This window comes from Rutilus rutilus, assembly GCF_951802725.1.
Source record: "Rutilus rutilus genome assembly, chromosome: 22".
NCBI lineage: Eukaryota > Metazoa > Chordata > Actinopteri > Cypriniformes > Leuciscidae > Rutilus > Rutilus rutilus.
Genome location: NC_140227.1, coordinates 1,211,434 through 1,230,750, shown reverse-complemented (window position 1 = coordinate 1,230,750; position 19,317 = coordinate 1,211,434). Strand labels below are relative to the sequence as shown.

Here is a 19,317-nt window from a genome sequence, read left to right as displayed (position 1 = left end):
TTTTTACAATTAGTCAGTTAATCTGTCGACTATTTTTACAATTAGACAGTTAATCTGTCGACTATTTTTACAATTAGTCAGTTAATCTATCGACTATTTTTACAATTAGTCAGTTAATCTATCGACTATTTTTACAATTAGTCAGTTAATCTATCGACTATTTTTACAATTAGTCAGTTAACCTGTCGACTATTTTTACAATTAGACCGTTAATCTGTCGACTATTTTTACAATTAGACAGTTAATCTGTCGACTATTTTTACAATTAGTCAGTTAATCTGTCGACTATTTTTACAATTAGTAAATCTGTCAACTATTTTTACAATTAGTCAGTTAATCTATCGACTATTTTTACAATTAGTCAGTTAATCTATCGACTATTTTTACAATTAGTCAGTCAATCTATCAACAATTTTTACAATTAGTCAGTCAATCTGTCGACTATTTTTACAATTAGTCAGTTAACCTGTCGACTATTTTTACAATTAGACCGTTAATCTGTCGACTATTTTTACAATTAGTCAGTCAATCTATCAACAATTTTTACAATTAGTCAGTTAATCTGTCGACTATTTTTACAATTAGTCAGTCAATCTATCAACAATTTTTACAATTAGTCAGTTAATCTGTCGACTATTTTTACAATTAGTCAGTTAATCTTTCATCTATTTTTACAATTAGTCAGTTAATCTTTCATCTATTTTTACAATTAGTCAGTTAATCTGTCGACTATTTTTACAATTAGTCAGTTAATCTATCAACTATTTTTACAATTAGTCAGTTAATCTGTCGACTATTTTTACAATTAGTCAGTTAATCTGTCGACTATTTTTACAATTAGTCAGTTAATCTTTCATCTATTTTTACAATTAGTCAGTTAATCTTTCATCTATTTTTACAATTAGTCAGTTAATCTGTCAACTATTTTTACAATTAGTCAATTAATCTATCAACATTTTCCTTTTATTATTGCCTTTTATAAAAACATTATTTTTACAATTAGTCAGTTAATCTGTTGACTTTTTACAATTAGACAGTTAATCTATTTTTCAATCTAATTTGTTTATTTTTAAGATAAACCCTTTAGTTAACCTACAATAATCTTTAAAGACTCCCTATGTTAAAAATCTTTTAATGTTGTTTATGTGTCTATGTGGTGTTTTTAATATGCTTTAAGACAAACCATGTGTAAATTCATAAGTCAGCACCACCATTGGTGAGAATAACTGTAGTGTTTTCATGCTCAAAAAGCAACATTACACTCTAAAGAAAGTAAAAAAGCATAGTAGGTTCTCTTTAAAGAAGCATCCGAGTTCATGGGGTTCGGACAGATGAGCTTCGGTCTACTCTCGCCCGCTCTGTCAGTCAACTCATCCATGTCTGGTTCACTGAAAGCAACAGTGCCACTCATTCATCAGCTTTAGCAGAAACTCAATCTCCTCTGAGAACGAGCTGAAAGGAGCCGGTGTGATTGTGGAGGAGTGTGTGTCTGAGGAGTGTGTGTCTGAGTGAGAAGCTTCTCGAGTGTTTCAGCCTGACAGACAGTGGTGCCAGATGTCTCTCGCCCGCCTCTCTCTCTCTGCATGTGACCGCAGTGTCAGATTGTGTTATCACTGTGTTTGGATGTGCACCGGCCAACAAGCCAACTGTATACGTGCTTCCCGAATCTGAACATGTTGAATCGGTCAACTTCTAAATAAATAGCATTATGTTCGATGTGTGATGAGTGCGTTTACAGCAAGTTTGGAGTCAAACACACATATAACCTAAGTATCTTTCAAGGAAAATCTGTTCATGTTTGCAGCTCCTCTCTACTTGAATGGGGAAATACTGAAATTTCAAAAACATGTTAAATAACATATTTCTGTCATGAACTGTCCCATAAATATTGTTTCAGTATCACTTTACAATAAGGTTAATTGGTTAACATTAGTTAACTACCTTAGTTAACATGAACAATACGTCTTCAGCATTTATTTATCTTAGTTAATATTAATTTCAACATTTACTAATACGTTATTAAAATCAAAGGTTATCTTTGTTAACATTAGTTAATGCACTGTGAACTAACATGAACAAACAATTAATGGCTGTATTTTTATTAACTAACATTAAAAAAGATGAACAAATACTGTAACACATGTATTGCTCATTATTAGTTAATTTTAGTTAATACATTAACTAATGAACCCTATTTTAAAGTGTTAGCAACATTTTAAATAACATTTCAAAGCAGCATCAAAATCGGACATGAACTGTCCCAGAAATATTGTTTCTTATTTTCAAATAGCATTTAAAATCTAATGTACATGTACAGTCTTAAGAATGCATTTTTTCATTCCACTGCGCTACTTTTCCATTGTTTTTTCCATGTAAACATGCGCTAGACGGACGTCTTTAACCATTGCACGCTCGCGTGTTGGCGTTATAAAAACATGGATTGGCTCTTTTATTTAGAAGGCGGGGCTTATTCCACCAGGTTGTGCTTTGCTCCTCTCACAATCATAGTAATATGAGTGCACTGATCACTTAAAGGCACAATATGTAAGATTTTTGGATTAAAATATCCAAAAAACACTAGAACAGTGTTAAATATTTAGTTGATTTGTGTACTTACATTATCCCAGATGTATCCAAGAATGTTGGAATCCCGAGAAATAAGCAATTTTAACCAGGACACGGACATTGTGTCACCTATCAGTGACATCATACCTGCGTTCCCCTCGATTTCCGGTTTATTTAGCAGAAACAATGGAAACACCAAAGACGCTTTAATATATTATGTTTTATGATTATTATTTTTATTATATCTTTTATTAGACAAGGGAACAACTGTTTTGATATATTTATAGACCGGAAACTAATCGTTGTTATATAGCTCAACACTGTTAGTCTTATTGTTTGAATCGCTTGATTTCTTGATTTTCCGCGAGGACCGCGTTTTTAGCGTGACGCTATTTTGTCAAGTGGCTAACATAACATAATCAGATGCAGCTTTATTTTTAGTAACAGTAATGCTGCATTTTCTCCGTCATACAATATCTTTTCAAATGAATTGCGTGCCATTTAGCAACACGAGCCATCCAGCATTTATTGTTTTGAATAGGCGACCTCTAGTGGCGAAAAACTACATGTTGCGCCTTTAAAGGGGTCATCGAATGCCCATTTTCCACAAGTTGGTGTGATTCTTCAGGGTCTTCAGGTCAAGTTTGTAATAAACTTCGGTTAAAATTCCTCAATGGTTGTGAAAAACAACACTCTTTGTACCTGTTTCGGTGCATGTCTCTTTAAATGATAATGAGCAACTTCATTTGAATGAGCTGAATCCCTGACTCACTTTAATGTCACAGCTGTTGTTACAAATGATTGAAATAGTGTCGAAAGTTAATGTGTTATTTCGCCAACACTTCGTGGCTTATGCAAACTTACCCAAATATGTTCAGTCAATGACTGTATATTGTATTCAATAAACATAAAACATTTGTGATAATCTGTTGCACAAATATTTACTTTAAGTTAATGTAATGTTGAATTGCTTTGGTTGTTGAGATAATGTAAACCCACGAGGCAAGAAAAAACAGTTATCATATTCAGAAAAGCATATTCATATCTTAAAACTTCTGGTTTCATTTTCAATAAAATCCATGCAAAAGTTAATATCAGATCATTGTAGAATACAGTATAGGATGTACAATATTTTTCAATTTTATGCAAAACCTTGCTCTCACTTGAAATGTGTCCCCACATTAAGTCCTTGAGTTTGAGGGTATTGGACCTGGAAAGTCCTTGAAAGGTTCTTGAATTTGAAGTTAACCGAGGTGTGGGAACCCTGGCTATTGATTAATAATGGCTTGTTTTTGACAGGTTCTTGAGAATTATGAGCGAGAAGGTTTCCAGTTCCTAGCGAAGGTCTTCAACTCTTCCCATTCGTTCCTGGAGGATCTGACCGGCTTGACGTTACTCCATCAGGAGACACAGGCAGCCGAGGTTAGACTTTATCATCTGTGTGTGTGTGAGTGTGAGTGTGAGTGTGTCTGAGTGAGTGCATGTGCGTGTGTTTGTGTGTGAGTGAGTGTGTGTCTGTGTGTGTCTGTGTGTGTCTGTGTGTGTCTGTGTGTGTGTCTGTGTGTGTGTGTGTGTGTGTGTGTGTGTGTGTGTGTGTGTGTGTGTGTGTGTGTGTGTGTGTGTGTTTGAGTGCTTGCAGAAGAGGTGTGTCTTCAGCTGCTTCTTGACAGACGTGATGTTGATCAGAGAGAGTGAAGGGTCTGGAAAATGACGTTGTGTCTCGTTGTGAAGGAACAGCAGAGCCTCACTGGTTTAGTGAGTGTAACTGAACGATTACTGCACTTCCCAGGTTTTTTTTTGACATATCCAAAAACTTAAAATATTTAAACAAATACATTAATAAAACTTTAAACGTTCTCTTTTAGTGTGCATGAATAAACATTCAAACATGTTGATATGAATAAAATCTGTGGTATAATACGCACTGATTCAGATTCTTAATGCAGTGTAAAGATGGCAATACATTTACTTACTCCAAAATATAAATTAAAGTAAATATAAACTTACTTACTATTTTATATTCTAACCACAGTTAAAAACTGATGCTGGGTTTTGATGTCAAAATCATCAGATCAACAATTTAATTTCTCTGAATCTCTTTCAAATTCATTGAACCGTCTAAACAGTGATTTCATTTTTTTAATCTCTTAAAATCTTATATTTAGTCTCTAAACATTAGTCAGGAAAATGTCCTTTATTAATATGTATTTAGATGTTGTAACCAATAAACAATGAATGTGATTAAATATTATTCTTTTATGAACTTTTTAATTTATTGTGGGAAACGTGACTTTTTACATTTTAGTTTTAGTTCTTTATTAAACATTTCTAATCTATTTCACTAGAATTATTGTATTCTGAAAGAAAAACACTTTTTTTTTACATGCATCACCAAGTTCAACTGAATATATTGATGTGGTGCTAGTATTTAATAACTATTTGTCTTTGAATTATTACATAATTTGTCTTTTTTTTTTTTTTTGCATTAAAAAGTCTTAATGACTTTAAAGTCTTAAAGGTCTTAGATTCCCTTAAACTTGCAGAGGACGCTGCAACTCCAATCCTGGACTAAATTGTTATATGAAACTTTAACAATTGCAACAGACGTCATTTAGAAAACCCAAATGCCATCCAAATGCTACATTTCTTATTCTTCCCGTTAAGAAAAATACCCATAATGCAGTCTGTTCTTGCTATTCCTGGCTCCTGTCCCAAAACTTCACTTCTACTTGCTCTGGAGATCATGTGTTTTAAAAATATCTCAGCGTACGGCTGATCCAGGGACAGTTTCGCTGATCTCAGGCGTGTAACTCCAGCAAGCCAGACTGACCCAGGAACAGTGTTGGGATTCTGGGAACGGTCCCTCGTCAGGACTCTCCAGTGACAAACATGGAGACTGAAACTGTGGGAAAGTCCCACATCAGCAGTTCTGAGCGGTTTAGAGGCGCAAACCCAAAATGAGAGGATATGTGCTCCTGCATTTGCCCACGCTTATTGTCTGAAACCTTCAGATTAATTTCAGTCGGATCTGCAGTCAAGCACTTTATATTCCCATGTTGATGCCTTGTATTTTTAACTTGTGTGTGTTCAGGATTGATGGCAAGCTGAGAAAGAATGGAAATGTACCACTTCTAGTTTGGAAGTGGTGGTTTTGTGTGTTTTTTTGTGTGGGGAAAAACACATCTCTCATTACTCCTGCTTTCAGAAGGATACTTTGTGAAAACTAGGGTGTATAATCTTAGTCTTTTCTGTATTTTCTTTGACATTTTCCATGAATATGGTACGATTGTGTCCCATTCGGTTTTTTTTTTTTTAAAGCATTAGAGGCAGAAATCGTGTTTTTCTGGTTTGATGCATTTCATCTATCAAGTTAATCTAGCATAAAAACATAAAATATCTGTATAACAGCAACATCCCCACTGAAAATGTGGGATTTAGACCTTGAAATATATTAAAACACTTAAAATCATAGATGAACGTCATCATTTTGACAATCTAATGAATGTATATTGTTATTTTTGCAATGTTTAAACACCCACAATCTACAGCATCTTTGTTTTATTTTCGTGTGTAATAATTCTTATACTTATTTAATGTTTATAACTAGAAAACACACAAAACAATCAGAATTTAGACTTGTTAAATTTAGGTAACAGGGTTTGCAAATGGAAAGAAATAAAACCATTCTGGAGTTGAAGCTCCTCCTTCCACTGACCATTTGAGGAACACATTTCAGGGCCGTGGTTTGAACTCTATTCATGGAAATTAGCAGTTTATTTTGGGATTTAACATGCTTTATTTTGTTATAAGAGCACGATACGAGTGTGTCGGTGAAATTGCGTAATAATGTGCTCTTATTCCTGATGCTGTTGTGAAACTCAGTGGATATAAACAACTTCATCCAGTCAAACATCAGGCAATCAGAACGTGAAGTGAACTATGAAGAGGCCATCAAACAGTCCTAATAATTCTGCAGTGTATGTGTAGAAAAATATAGACATAACCTCTAGTGAAAACCACTGGAGTCTTTACGAAGGTTCAATTAGGCTGAAGGAATGACTTTTTAAGCATGTTTAGATCTGATAATCAAGAGTTCACAACATTCACAACCCATTTTGCTTCCACAATAGACTTCCGTCTGTAACAAGATGTTCACTAAATAAAAACGTAGGCGTTTCTTAACAGAATGAACCAGAAGAATTGAGATTATGGGCCCTATTTTAATGATCTGAAACGCAAGTATCAAACGTGAAACGCAAGTAACTTTGTGGGCGGATCTCGGGCGCTGTTGCTATTATACCGGCGGGATAAATGACTCTTGCGCCCGACGCAAATCTAAAATGTGTTGGTCTGAAGTAGCTTCATTACTCATAGGTGTGGTTTGGGCGTAACGTGAAATAAACCAATCAGAGCGTCATCTCACATTCCCTTTAAGAGCAGGAGCGCTTGTTCCATGGCGGATTGCTATTATAACGGCGGATTTGCCAGGAGCGGTTCACAGCCGAGGAGACCGACGTTCTCGTCAGGGCCGTAAAACACAGAGAAGTGACATTGGGGACGGAGAAACACACACAAATTAGCTTCGGTTAAACAGGCGTATGATAATTTGGGTAAATGTGTAAGCTAGATTTATGCCTATTCTTTCACATCTTCATGGACACCACAATGATTTCCCTCGTGTGGAATATTTATCCTTGTAATAATGTATGGTTTTCTAAAAATGTGAACTGTGTCTGTGTAGATGAGAGAAGCAAAGTGTGTGTGCGTTGTGCACACGCTACATTATGGCCAAGCATGCGCCCTTAAAATAGCATCTGAATAACGCGCCACTGACTTTAGACGAGGTTTCTCCTGGTCTGTGGAGGAATTGTTTTCTGAAGCTGCAAAATAGCACCAGGGAACGTTTGCGCCGAAACACGCCTCCTCTTTTCCCTGAACCGCCCCCGGGAGCGCAAGTTCATTCCCTAATTTACTGACGTGCGTCTGTGGAGGGAAAAGTCTGCTGTGTGTCGGGTGCAAAATAGGAATGATACATGCGTCGCTGTACAAAGTCAATTGCGCTTTGTGGGAGAGAGGGCCCTAAATGTTTATATACAAGTGTTTTATGTCAAAGTGTACGGAGCAGTGCACACTGTTCATATTGTGAGCTAATGGTGAATTAATGTTGTCTTTCCGTTTTAATCAGCTGTAATCTGTAATATCGCATGGGATAGTTCACCCGAAAAATGTAATTCTGTCATGTATTCACCCTCGTGTTGTCCCTCGTGTTGTCCCTCATGTATTCTCCCTTGTGTTGTCCCTCATGTATTCACCCTCATGTTGTCCCTCATGTATTCACCCTCATGTTGTCCCTCGTGTTGTCCCTCATGTATTCACACTCGTGTTGTCCCTCATGTATTCATCCTCATGTTGTCCCTCGTGTTGTCCCTCATGTTGTCCCTTGTGTTGTCCCTCATGTTGTCCCTCGTGTTGTCCCTCGTGTTGTCCCTCAGGTATTCACCCTCGTGTTGTCCCTCATGTTGTCCCTTGTGTTGTCCCTCATGTTGTCCCTCGTGTTGTCCCTCATGTATTCACACTCGTGTTGTCCCTCATGTATTCACACTCGTGTTGTCCCTCGTGTTGTCCCTCAGGTATTCACCCTCGTGTTGTCCCTCATGTATTCACACTCGTGTTGTCCCTCATGTATTCATCCTCATGTTGTCCCTCGTGTTGTCCCTCATGTTGTCCCTCGTGTTGTCCCTCATGTTGTCCCTTGTGTTGTCCCTCATGTTGTCCCTCGTGTTGTCCCTCGTGTTGTCCCTCGTGTTGTCCCTCAGGTATTCACCCTCGTGTTGTCCCTCGTGTTGTCCCTCAGGTATTCACCCTCGTGTTGTCCCTCAGGTATTCACCCTCGTGTTGTCCCTCGTGTTGTCCCTCAGGTATTCACCCTCGTGTTGTCCCTCGTGTTGTCCCTCGTGTTGTCCCTCATGTATTCACCCTCGTGTTGTCCCTCATGTATTCACCCATGTTGTCCCTCGTGTTGTCCCTCAGGTATTCACCCTCGTGTTGTCCCTCGTGTTGTCCCTCGTGTTGTCCCTCATGTATTCACCCTCGTGTTGTCCCTCATGTATTCACCCTCGTGTTGTCCCTCGTGTTGTCCCTCGTGTTGTCCCTCATGTATTCACCCATGTTGTCCCTCGTGTTGGCCCTCGTGTTGTCCCTCAGGTATTCACACTCGTGTTGTCCCTCATGTATTCACACTCGTGTTGTCCCTCGTGTTGTCCCTCAGGTATTCACCCTCGTGTTGTCCCTCATGTATTCACACTCGTGTTGTCCCTCATGTATTCATCCTCATGTTGTCCCTCGTGTTGTCCCTCATGTTGTCCCTCGTGTTGTCCCTCATGTTGTCCCTTGTGTTGTCCCTCATGTTGTCCCTCGTGTTGTCCCTCGTGTTGTCCCTCAGGTATTCACCCTCGTGTTGTCCCTCGTGTTGTCCCTCAGGTATTCACCCTCGTGTTGTCCCTCATGTTGTCCCTCGTGTTGTCCCTCATGTTGTCCCTTGTGTTGTCCCTCATGTTGTCCCTCGTGTTGTCCCTCGTGTTGTCCCTCAGGTATTCACCCTCGTGTTGTCCCTCATGTTGTCCCTTGTGTTGTCCCTCATGTTGTCCCTCGTGTTGTCCCTCGTGTTGTCCCTCATGTATTCACACTCGTGTTGTCCCTCATGTATTCACACTCGTGTTGTCCCTCGTGTTGTCCCTCGTGTTGTCCCTCAGGTATTCACCCTCGTGTTGTCCCTCATGTATTCACACTCGTGTTGTCCCTCATGTATTCATCCTCATGTTGTCCCTCGTGTTGTCCCTCATGTTGTCCCTCGTGTTGTCCCTCATGTTGTCCCTTGTGTTGTCCCTCATGTTGTCCCTCGTGTTGTCCCTCGTGTTGTACCTCGTGTTGTCCCTCGTGTTGTCCCTCAGGTATTCACCCTCGTGTTGTCCCTCGTGTTGTCCCTCAGGTATTCACCCTCGTGTTGTCCCTCGTGTTGTCCCTCAGGTATTCACCCTCGTGTTGTCCCTCAGGTATTCACCCTCGTGTTGTCCCTCGTGTTGTCCCTCAGGTATTCACCCTCGTGTTGTCCCTCGTGTTGTCCCTCGTGTTGTCCCTCATGTATTCACCCATGTTGTCCCTCGTGTTGTCCCTCAGGTATTCACCCTCGTGTTGTCCCTCGTGTTGTCCCTCGTGTTGTCCCTCATGTATTCACCCTCGTGTTGTCCCTCATGTATTCACCCTCGTGTTGTCCCTCGTGTTGTCCCTCGTGTTGTCCCTCATGTATTCACCCATGTTGTCCCTCGTGTTGGCCCTCGTGTTGTCCCTCAGGTATTCACCCTCGTGTTGTCCCTCGTGTTGTCCCTCATGTATTCACCCATGTTGTCCCTCGTGTTGTCCCTCGTGTTGTCCCTCATGTATTCACCCTCGTGTTGTCCCTCATGTATTCACCCATGTTGTCCCTCGTGTTGGCCCTCGTGTTGTCCCTCGTGTTGGCCCTCGTGTTGTCCCTCGTGTTGTCCCTCATGTATTCACCCTCGTGTTGTCCCTCATGTATTCACCCATGTTGTCCCTCGTGTTGGCCCTCGTGTTGTCCCTCGTGTTGGCCCTCATGTATTCACCCTCGTGTTGTCCCTCATGTATTCACCCATGTTGTCCCTCGTGTTGTCCCTCGTGTTGGCCCTCGTGTTGTCCCTCAGGTATTCACCCTCGTGTTGTCCCTCATGTATTCACCCATGTTGTCCCTCATGTTGTCCCTCGTGTTGTCCCTCATGTATTCACACTCGTGTTGTCCCTCATGTATTCATCCTCATGTTGTCCCTCGTGTTGTCCCTCATGTTGTCCCTCGTGTTGTCCCTTGTGTTGTCCCTCATGTTGTCCCTCGTGTTGTCCCTCGTGTTGTCCCTCGTGTTGGCCCTCGTGTTGGCCCTCGTGTTGTCCCTCAGGTATTCACCCTCATGTTGTCCCTCGTGTTGTCCCTCATGTATTCACACTCGTGTTGTCCCTCATGTATTCATCCTCATGTTGTCCCTCGTGTTGTCCCTCATGTATTCATCCTCATGTTGTCCCTCGTGTTGGCCCTCGTGTTGTCCCTCAGGTATTCACCCTCATGTTGTCCCTCGTGTTGTCCCTCATGTATTCACACTCGTGTTGTCCCTCATGTATTCATCCTCATGTTGTCCCTCGTGTTGTCCCTCATGTATTCATCCTCATGTTGTCCCTCGTGTTGGCCCTCGTGTTGTCCCTCGTGTTGTCCCTCAGGTATTCATCCTCATGTTGTCCCTCGTGTTGTCCCTCATGTTGTCCCTCGTGTTGTCCCTCGTGTTGTCCCTCGTGTTGTCCCTTGTGTTGTCCCTCGTGTTGTCCCTTGTGTTGTCCCTTGTGTTGTCCCTTGTGTTGTCCCTTGTGTTGTCCCTCATGTTGTCCCTCGTGTTGTCCCTCGTGTTGTCCCTCGTGTTGTCCCTTGTGTTGTCCCTCGTGTTGTCCCTCGTGTTGTCCCTTGTGTTGGCCCTCGTGTTGGCCCTCGTGTTGGCCCTCGTGTTGGCCCTCGTGTTGGCCCTCGTGTTGTCCCTCGTGTTGTCCCTCGTGTTGTCCCTCATGTATTCACCCATGTTGTCCCTCGTGTTGTCCCTCGTGTTGTCCCTTGTGTTGTCCCTCGTGTTGTCCCTCGTGTTGTCCCTCGTGTTGTCCCTCGTGTTGGCCCTCGTGTTGGCCCTCGTGTTGGCCCTCGTGTTGTCCCTCGTGTTGTCCCTCGTGTTGTCCCTCATGTATTCACCCATGTTGTCCCTCGTGTTGTCCCTCGTGTTGTCCCTCGTGTTGTCCCTCGTGTTGTCCCTCGTGTTGTCCCTCGTGTTGTCCCTCATGTATTCACCCATGTTGTCCCTCGTGTTGTCCCTCATGTATTCACACTCGTGTTGTCCCTCGTGTTGTCCCTTGTGTTGTCCCTCATGTATTCACACTCGTGTTGTCCCTCATGTATTCATCCTCATGTTGTCCCTCGTGTTGTCCCTCGTGTTGTCCCTCGTGTTGTCCCTTGTGTTGTCCCTTGTGTTGTCCCTCATGTTGTCCCTCATGTATTCATCCTCATGTTGTCCCTCGTGTTGTCCCTCGTGTTGTCCCTCATGTTGTCCCTCGTGTTGTCCCTTGTGTTGTCCCTTGTGTTGTCCCTCATGTTGTCCCTCATGTATTCATCCTCATGTTGTCCCTCGTGTTGTCCCTTGTGTTGTCCCTCATGTATTCACACTCGTGTTGTCCCTCATGTATTCATCCTCATGTTGTCCCTCGTGTTGTCCCTCGTGTTGTCCCTCGTGTTGTCCCTCGATTTGTCCCTCATGTTGTCCCAAACCCATAAGACTTTAATGCTTCCAAGCACTGATAAAGAGAGTCTTCTGAAGAGACACGATCGAGGGACAGTAATTGATGACAGCATTTTCCTTGAACTATCCCTTAAAGTAGTAGATCACTTCAGAATTCAAATTTCCTGATAATTTACTCACACACACGTCATCCAAGATGTTCATGTCTTTCTTTCTTCAGTGGAAAAGAAATGAAGGTTTTTGAGGAAAACACGCAATATAGTGGAATAGAAACAACACCTAGTTTTTCTCACCGCAGCTTCAAAGAAAGCAAGACAGTGTTGTGGAAACGAGCGCTGGAGACTCGAGGGAATCCTTCTCTCATTCAGAGAGGATGAACGATTGTTTTCCACATCCATTTTCTTGAAAAGGAGCTTGCCTTGTCAAACAGAGGTGGATTTATCTGGAGCTGAACTTCTCCACAGTGTCGTCTGCCGCCTTAAATACGCGAGCCCTTTAAATTCGAGTGGATTCTGATTGGCTGTCAGTGTTTTATTGTTCGACGGCTGGAAATGATCCCGACGACATCGTTCCTCGTATCTTTATGGTTACGGCTGTGGTGTGAACTCTGCTATTCTTTAATATGGAGAACGAGTTTTTAGAACTATATCTTTATCGTTTTCTTTATAGTTATCGTCCTTGGTGTGAACAAGGCCTTAAGACTAAGACTAGATGTAAAAATAGCTGACAAAATGAACACTAGTTTCTCTCCTCTCTATCTGTCATAATATTTGGACACTCGACTCATCTTTGCTGTCTTCCACTAATGCACTGGAGGAATGTGTACGAGTGTGTGTGTGTGAGTGTGTGTGTGTGTGTGGATGATGTGAATGAAGAGCAGCTTGACCCACACATGGCTTTCTCTCTTTAGACCCTGTGTGTTCTGACTGTCTGTCTCGCAGAAATACATTTAAAACCTGCGTCCCTTTCTCGTTTCCTCACGTACCGCTAGTCTTTTACCTCTGACCTTTGCTTCAGCTGCAAACCTCCTGTGCTGTCTGGGAATAGTGTTGCTTTTTGTTTCTGTTATTGTTTCTGTTTGTATTCGACTGGACTGCGATATGCAACTGCAAACGCTCATTTCTTGGACTGGGACTCAAATGTCTTTTGTCCATTTATTATGTATGAACTGATTGTTTGTTCTTTACTGTTATTGTGAAGCGTCCTTGAGCTTGAGAAAGGCGCTATATAAATTAAACATAATAATAATATTATTATTATTATTATTATTCTTGAACTGCACCGTGGGAAAGAGCTCAAGCGTTATAAGTGTAAAGAGTGCATATTCTGCTTTTCTCCATGTTCATCTGTGTTTAGTGTGTAATGTTGCTGTGTGATCATGAAGAAGCTCCAGTTCTTCTCTATATCAGAGTCAGTGTTTCTGAACTCCAGTGTAGTCTTGAGTTTCTTCCGGGAACGAACACGTCACAATATTTTTTTAAAGTTTGAGTGTTTGTCTCCCAAAAGAAAGAAGTGATTCTGAACTGAAACGAGTCGTCAGTAATTCAGTCGCAGGTTTGTAACTAATTTGCATAATGCCAGCCTGTGGTCTTGATTGGCTGAGCAGCGTCTCTTAGCTCCGCCCTCAATCACTGTAGTGTATCTGAGACTGGAAGAGTTTGGTTCGTGTTGTTCGTGTGGAGAAGACGCTGTTTTCTGAGATTGATACGGTAAAACCCACGCCATCGTTACTGTTCGTATCCCTGAGATCAAGAGCTGAGATTCAGATATGATAATGAGCGTTTGCTTTCTGACCAATCACAGCAGAGCAGCTCTCAGAGAGGCGGAGCTTAGAGAGACTGAATCTCCGATGGAAGCGTTTCAGACACTGAGAGGAAAGAGCTGACGCTGCAGTGGAGATTATGAGGACATTACAGTGTTTTTGATCTTGGATGAATGTGAACCTGTTGAAGGAGACGCCAAAACAACATTAGGAACCATTATAATAGCATTATAGGGATTCTTTAGTGTACATTCATGGTCTTTGTTCACCATTCATCAATATGTGTTTTTGCAAAGAGTTAAGTCCGGAATCTTTCATCAAAATGTTATAACTTGCTTCATCTCTGAAATGACTTTCTTTGTCGGTTGAGCAAACTGTGGTATTGAATAGCTTATTTAGGTTACTTTAAACTCATGTAACTCCTCATTGAACAAAACTAGATCTGGACACACAATCTGATTGGCTGAGGAGCAAAGTCATTTGTGCGAAAACACAACACGCTGAGTCTTCATCTGTTTCCACCATGTCGACGAGGCTTTTTCCCGTCAGCGCTCTTCCTCAAGTTTGGTAAATGATCCTGTTATCTGCGGTTGTGGAGTTGGTAATGTATGGACACTGGAGTTCTCCTGACGCTCCACACAATGGCTCTCTGTGTTCCTCACACACGTTCACATTCACTGCCCTTCATTTCTGATGCCATCCATCACGGTGATAAAGATGGCATTGTGTGTTTCCAGTTCCTCTGCTGGCGTTATGATGTGCCAAACAAACCTGTCAGACGCACTGCAGTCCCCGTTCCAGCAAACAACATTTATTCACAAGAACATCCAGCAAAACTACCAAACTGAACACTGAGAAAGCGTTTTTTTTTTTAAGAAACACTTTATTTTAAAGTGTATTTTATTACACGTTACATGATCTTACTACAGTAATAACAGTAAATTATGCATAATTACAATCGACTAACCCTAACCCCGTAGTAAGTATGTGTTGTTAACTAATATTAACGGAAAACGCATTCGGAATCGTGGAATCAAGTCATAAAAAGTTTTTTACGGTAAAAAAGGAAAAAGGAATTTACAGTATAACGTGGAATGTCACAGAATTGTTGTATGAATAAAATAAAAGTAGATCTGCACACACTGAGATATGGACGAGTGTGTGTGAATATAATAATAATAATAATAATAATAATAAACAGTAAACAAACTGTTATGCATGACCTTGTTTGCCAAAACATGAAAGGAATTGGTCAAATTTGATTTGATTTGCATTTTAAAAGATTCATTAAATTCACTGTAAAACATGATTGTCGAAGTTGTAAATAAAACAAAGAATATTGGAGTATGTTTTACAAGAAAATACTATTTCTTCAAAATTTCATGTTTAATTCGATGTTACTTGTCTTTGTAATTGTTTGTGAAATTTACAAGCAATCAAAACTGAGTGAAAACTGTTACTACACCAATTCCTTTTCAGTGTTAAAGTTTTATGCATTCATTTTTGATACAATTTTGATATAACATTTTTATTAAATCATAAAACATGGTTTAAAAAACTGTCAAAAGTAAAAAAAAAAAAAAAAAACTATTATAAATTATTAAATTGTTAATGTTTTATGAATTCAAAAGATTGGACATTCTTTTTGATTATTAAAATTTGATGAAGCCATTAAAATGAAAACGTTCAACACAGAAAACTGAACCAACTTCATTAGCTGGTCAATTCACTCCAACACAACCTATATGTTGGAGATTAATCATAACATAAACAAGATATTATATTGTGTAAATGAGATTGTGTAACTTGCTGAAAATACATTTTTTAAAGTGTTTGCTCACACAATTTCATCATTTTGCACATTATAAAATGATGTTGTTGTATGTCATTAAATAGTCAAATTTAAATGGACTATAATTCCTGAATGTGATGAAAATAAATAAGCTGTAAAAGTGAGCAGATCATCAGTAATGCTGTACGTGTGACAGGTATTCTTTAATGTAGTTGTTTTCAGACTCATACGAGGATTGATGTCGTGTCAGAGATGTTGACAGAGACATTCATCATCCTAACCTGAGGAGAGACGTCTTTTTAGATCTTAATAATAGGTTGGCTGGATGTTATGTCTCTGTTTCAAAACCTAGTGAGTTATCAAAGACACACTCCTGATGCTGTCGGTCATGCATCAAGAATATCTTGCAACTTTGTATAGAAAAAAAAAGATCAATCATAACTGACATTTTCCTTTAAAGAGGCCCTTTTACAGTTTTAATGTTGTTCAGGCTCTACTAGAGCAGGTTTTCCTGCTTGAATGTTGATTATTCTCCTCATATTCTCCATTGTTGCGGCTCCTCTCTTCCCAGTCTGTCAGTAACGCTCTGTTTACTTCCTGTCTCTATGAAGCCCCTCCTTCTGAAAAGCACACTGTGCTCTGATTGGTCGGCTGGAGCAGTGTGTTGTGATTGGTCGAGCGCTTCGAGTGTGTTTGGGAAATGTCCCGCCCCCTTACCATAACCGCCAGTTTAACACACTACTAACTAACTCAACCAGGCCCCGCCCCTTTATTCTGCGCATTAATTATTATAATGAGGAATATTGTGACGTGTTCGTTCCCGGAAGAAAAAAAGACTGGGAAGATTTCTGAATTAGAGACGTGCATCCAAACTTTAATCGAGGATAGTAAGAATGCAAGAGCTTTAGAAACTGCTTTGGAAATATTTAAGAGATACGGTATACAGTCATAACACTTATTATTACACAGCAGTTCAATTCAATTATTTCACATAAATAATTATGGAGATAAGAGATATTGAGATTAAACTGTTTTGTATCTTATAATCCAACAGTGTACAAAACAATAGTCACAAAATGGCCGCCGCTGCGTTTGTATGAAACAAGAGAGAGCGAGTCCACGATACTGGATGGCATAGTTAAATAACTGTACAAAATATTGTACGAAGAAGAAGCGTTCCTCACGAGCGTATAGCGCTGCTGACTTCAGTGACCCGGATGAGCCTGTGTTTTCCGGTTGTTATCGATGAATAATGACCCGATTGACCAATCAGAATCAAGTATGAGCCGTGAAATTAGCATTATTTCAGCCTTTAAAAAACCCATATTGTCCGACCTCTATTGACCAGCTTTGAGTCGTTTCTCAGAAGTGTTTTGTTGAGCTGTGTGTGCGTGTTGTTGCGATCACATCAGGGCTCGAGTGTAAAGCCAGCTGTGTTATGTTTACAACGACGCTTAGTTAAACATATTTGTCTTTCATCAAGAGGCTCAAACCTCCTAAACTTCCTTACAAGCGAGTACACGGCTCCTCATTCATGGCTCTACTGTCTGCGGGCCAATGTTTAGATTATCCTCTGTTTCTGCTCTTGGATCCGGTTCTGACCTTGATTTGATTTTAAGTAGGCCAGTCTGTGGATAAAACTCAACACTATTATAACCTAATAGAAGTCAACTTTATAGTGTACAATGCAATTGCAAGCATAAAACGCTTCAGTGCATAACTAACACGGTTTTTATACTTGAGGAGGAGATCAGTTTGATGCTAACGTTACAGTTGAATGAAAACATGGATGTAAGTATGACTGAATCTGTGTTTATTGGATTAGAAGGCACTGGAAACCTAAAATGTAGGTTGATCCTAAAATGAGACATGATTCTTCTGTAAGATATCCACAAAATGATGTCTTAAGGCCCTTTCACACTGGACGCGATTTTGACGCACGAATAATTCGCGCGATGGTTTTATGTTTTGATCAGCTGTGTGTGTAATGAGCGCTTCCACACCGAACGCGGATGTGCTGCGGCGGAAACACAAAAGGCTTTCAGCCAATCACACACTACAAGGACAACGATTGTGTGGCGTAGCATTGCCAACCAACTCGGTTATCACGACTGTGAGTGTGTTGTGTGATAGTTTTAGTCGTTGTGTAGTCCTGTGCTGTGTAGGCTAGCAGGCTAAACTACATCTGGGATAGAAAGCTAACACTATTATCGTCAAAGATCCGTGTTTACTTTGAACATGTAACACAATGTAGTGAGACTATTTAGGGCTGTTTTTAGTATCTATACATTCTGTGTGTGATATCTACAGTTTCTAGTCGAATGATTTTAACTTGTTACTTCGTGTGTTACATGTAATGTGTGTTGACATTACAAAACGCACTGTGTTTAGTTGAAGACGCAAAAACACTGTGGGAAACCCTCAGGGACACCTGTGTGAGGAAGAGGAGAGAGGAAAAGGAAACTAAGAGTGGACATTAGCTCATACTCCCCTTCAGACTCTCTGTTCTTTAAGGGCCCTTTCACACCTACCTTGTTTGGTCCGGACTTTCGGACTTTTCAGTTTGGTCCGAATCAAAATTACAGGTGTGAAACCTCCCTCGGACCACAGTCCGGACCAAACAGACGAAATTTGGTCAGACGAAAAGAGGTGGTCTCGGTCCGGATCAAACTGAGCAAAGGTTTGGTTCGTTTCTAGTGTGAAAACATTTTCTGTATGGTTCGGACTTTCAGACTATTTACAGGAAGTTCCGGTGGTTCCCGCGTAGCCTAAACCACTGAAGAAGAATATTTATGTGCAGATCTGTCAGTCCTGCCCAACGCATTTCTTCCAGCTGATTCAAACACACACACACACACACACACACATTTTTCCTGCGTCCTGCCGGCGATGATAAGATGTTCGCAAACCGAGGACGTTCGTTTGGCGAATTTGAACTCGCCTCGAGTATAGTCGGTGCTGCAGGGAGTAATGCCGTAATAATAACAGTATAGTTGCAACGATATGCGTCTGTTCATTCATTCCTGTCAAAGTTACCCGCCGAATTGACAACACACTGACGTCAGACGCACGTCCGTTTACAAACCAATCAATGTCAAGATGCAGCCCATATAGATGATGACAACAGGACGCAAGTACGTAATGTAAAGTTCTTTAGTGCGCTCGCATAATTGCAATGTGAAACCAAACCAAAACTAACCAAATGTATACAATGTATCAAAACATGACCTTTGGTTCGGACCTTGGTGCGGACTTTCAGGTGTTAAAACGCCCTAAGATCGGGTGCACCCAAAAGCTTGTCTTCACTGGATGATGATGATGATGATGATGATGATGATGATGAAGTGTCCATGTTTTCTCAGCTGTCGGCGTGAAAGTTTGGGAATGTTGAAGCTCTGAATGTCACAGACGTCGCATATTCGCGTCGCGGCTGATGTGGACGGTTTTGACGCGAACTATTCGCTTTTTCGTTCCGCGTCCGGTGTGAAAGGGCCTTTATGAGCAGGTTAGTGGCTTATATGCCACTGATACTTCGACTAGTTGAAATCAGACTTTATTTGCCATAATGAACGGTTTCTGTTCAGTCATGTGCCGTTCAGGATTGAATCTGCTGGTTTGCTATGATGGATGATTCTTCACGTCAGAGAAGATGTGCAGAAACACGAGTGTTTGCTGTGACCCGTTCAGGCCTGATGACCCATATATAACACTAGAGCTGCCATTAAAGATTGATCGTCTCCTATAGCGAGCGGCGATCACATTACAGTCTATAGTGTGAGTGAATGTGTTTCTAGGTCTGCTTTATTATTAACCGCCTTCAGCACCTGCAGATGTGCCAACAAATCTCAACAAATCAGTCTTTA

The 19,317-nt window shown here is 40.8% G+C and overlaps 1 protein-coding gene across 1 annotated transcript in view; it reads left to right on the top strand.

The window, feature by feature from the left end:
• The window catches only part of atg7 (ATG7 autophagy related 7 homolog), a 107,354-nt gene that overhangs the window by 62,041 nt on the left and 25,996 nt on the right, over window positions 1–19,317 (top strand). Inside the window, exon 19 of the mRNA XM_084394797.1 lies at window positions 3,865–3,987. Within this exon, the coding sequence (XP_084250923.1) occupies window positions 3,865–3,987 (123 nt within the window). The remainder of the gene's footprint in view (window positions 1–3,864; window positions 3,988–19,317) is intronic.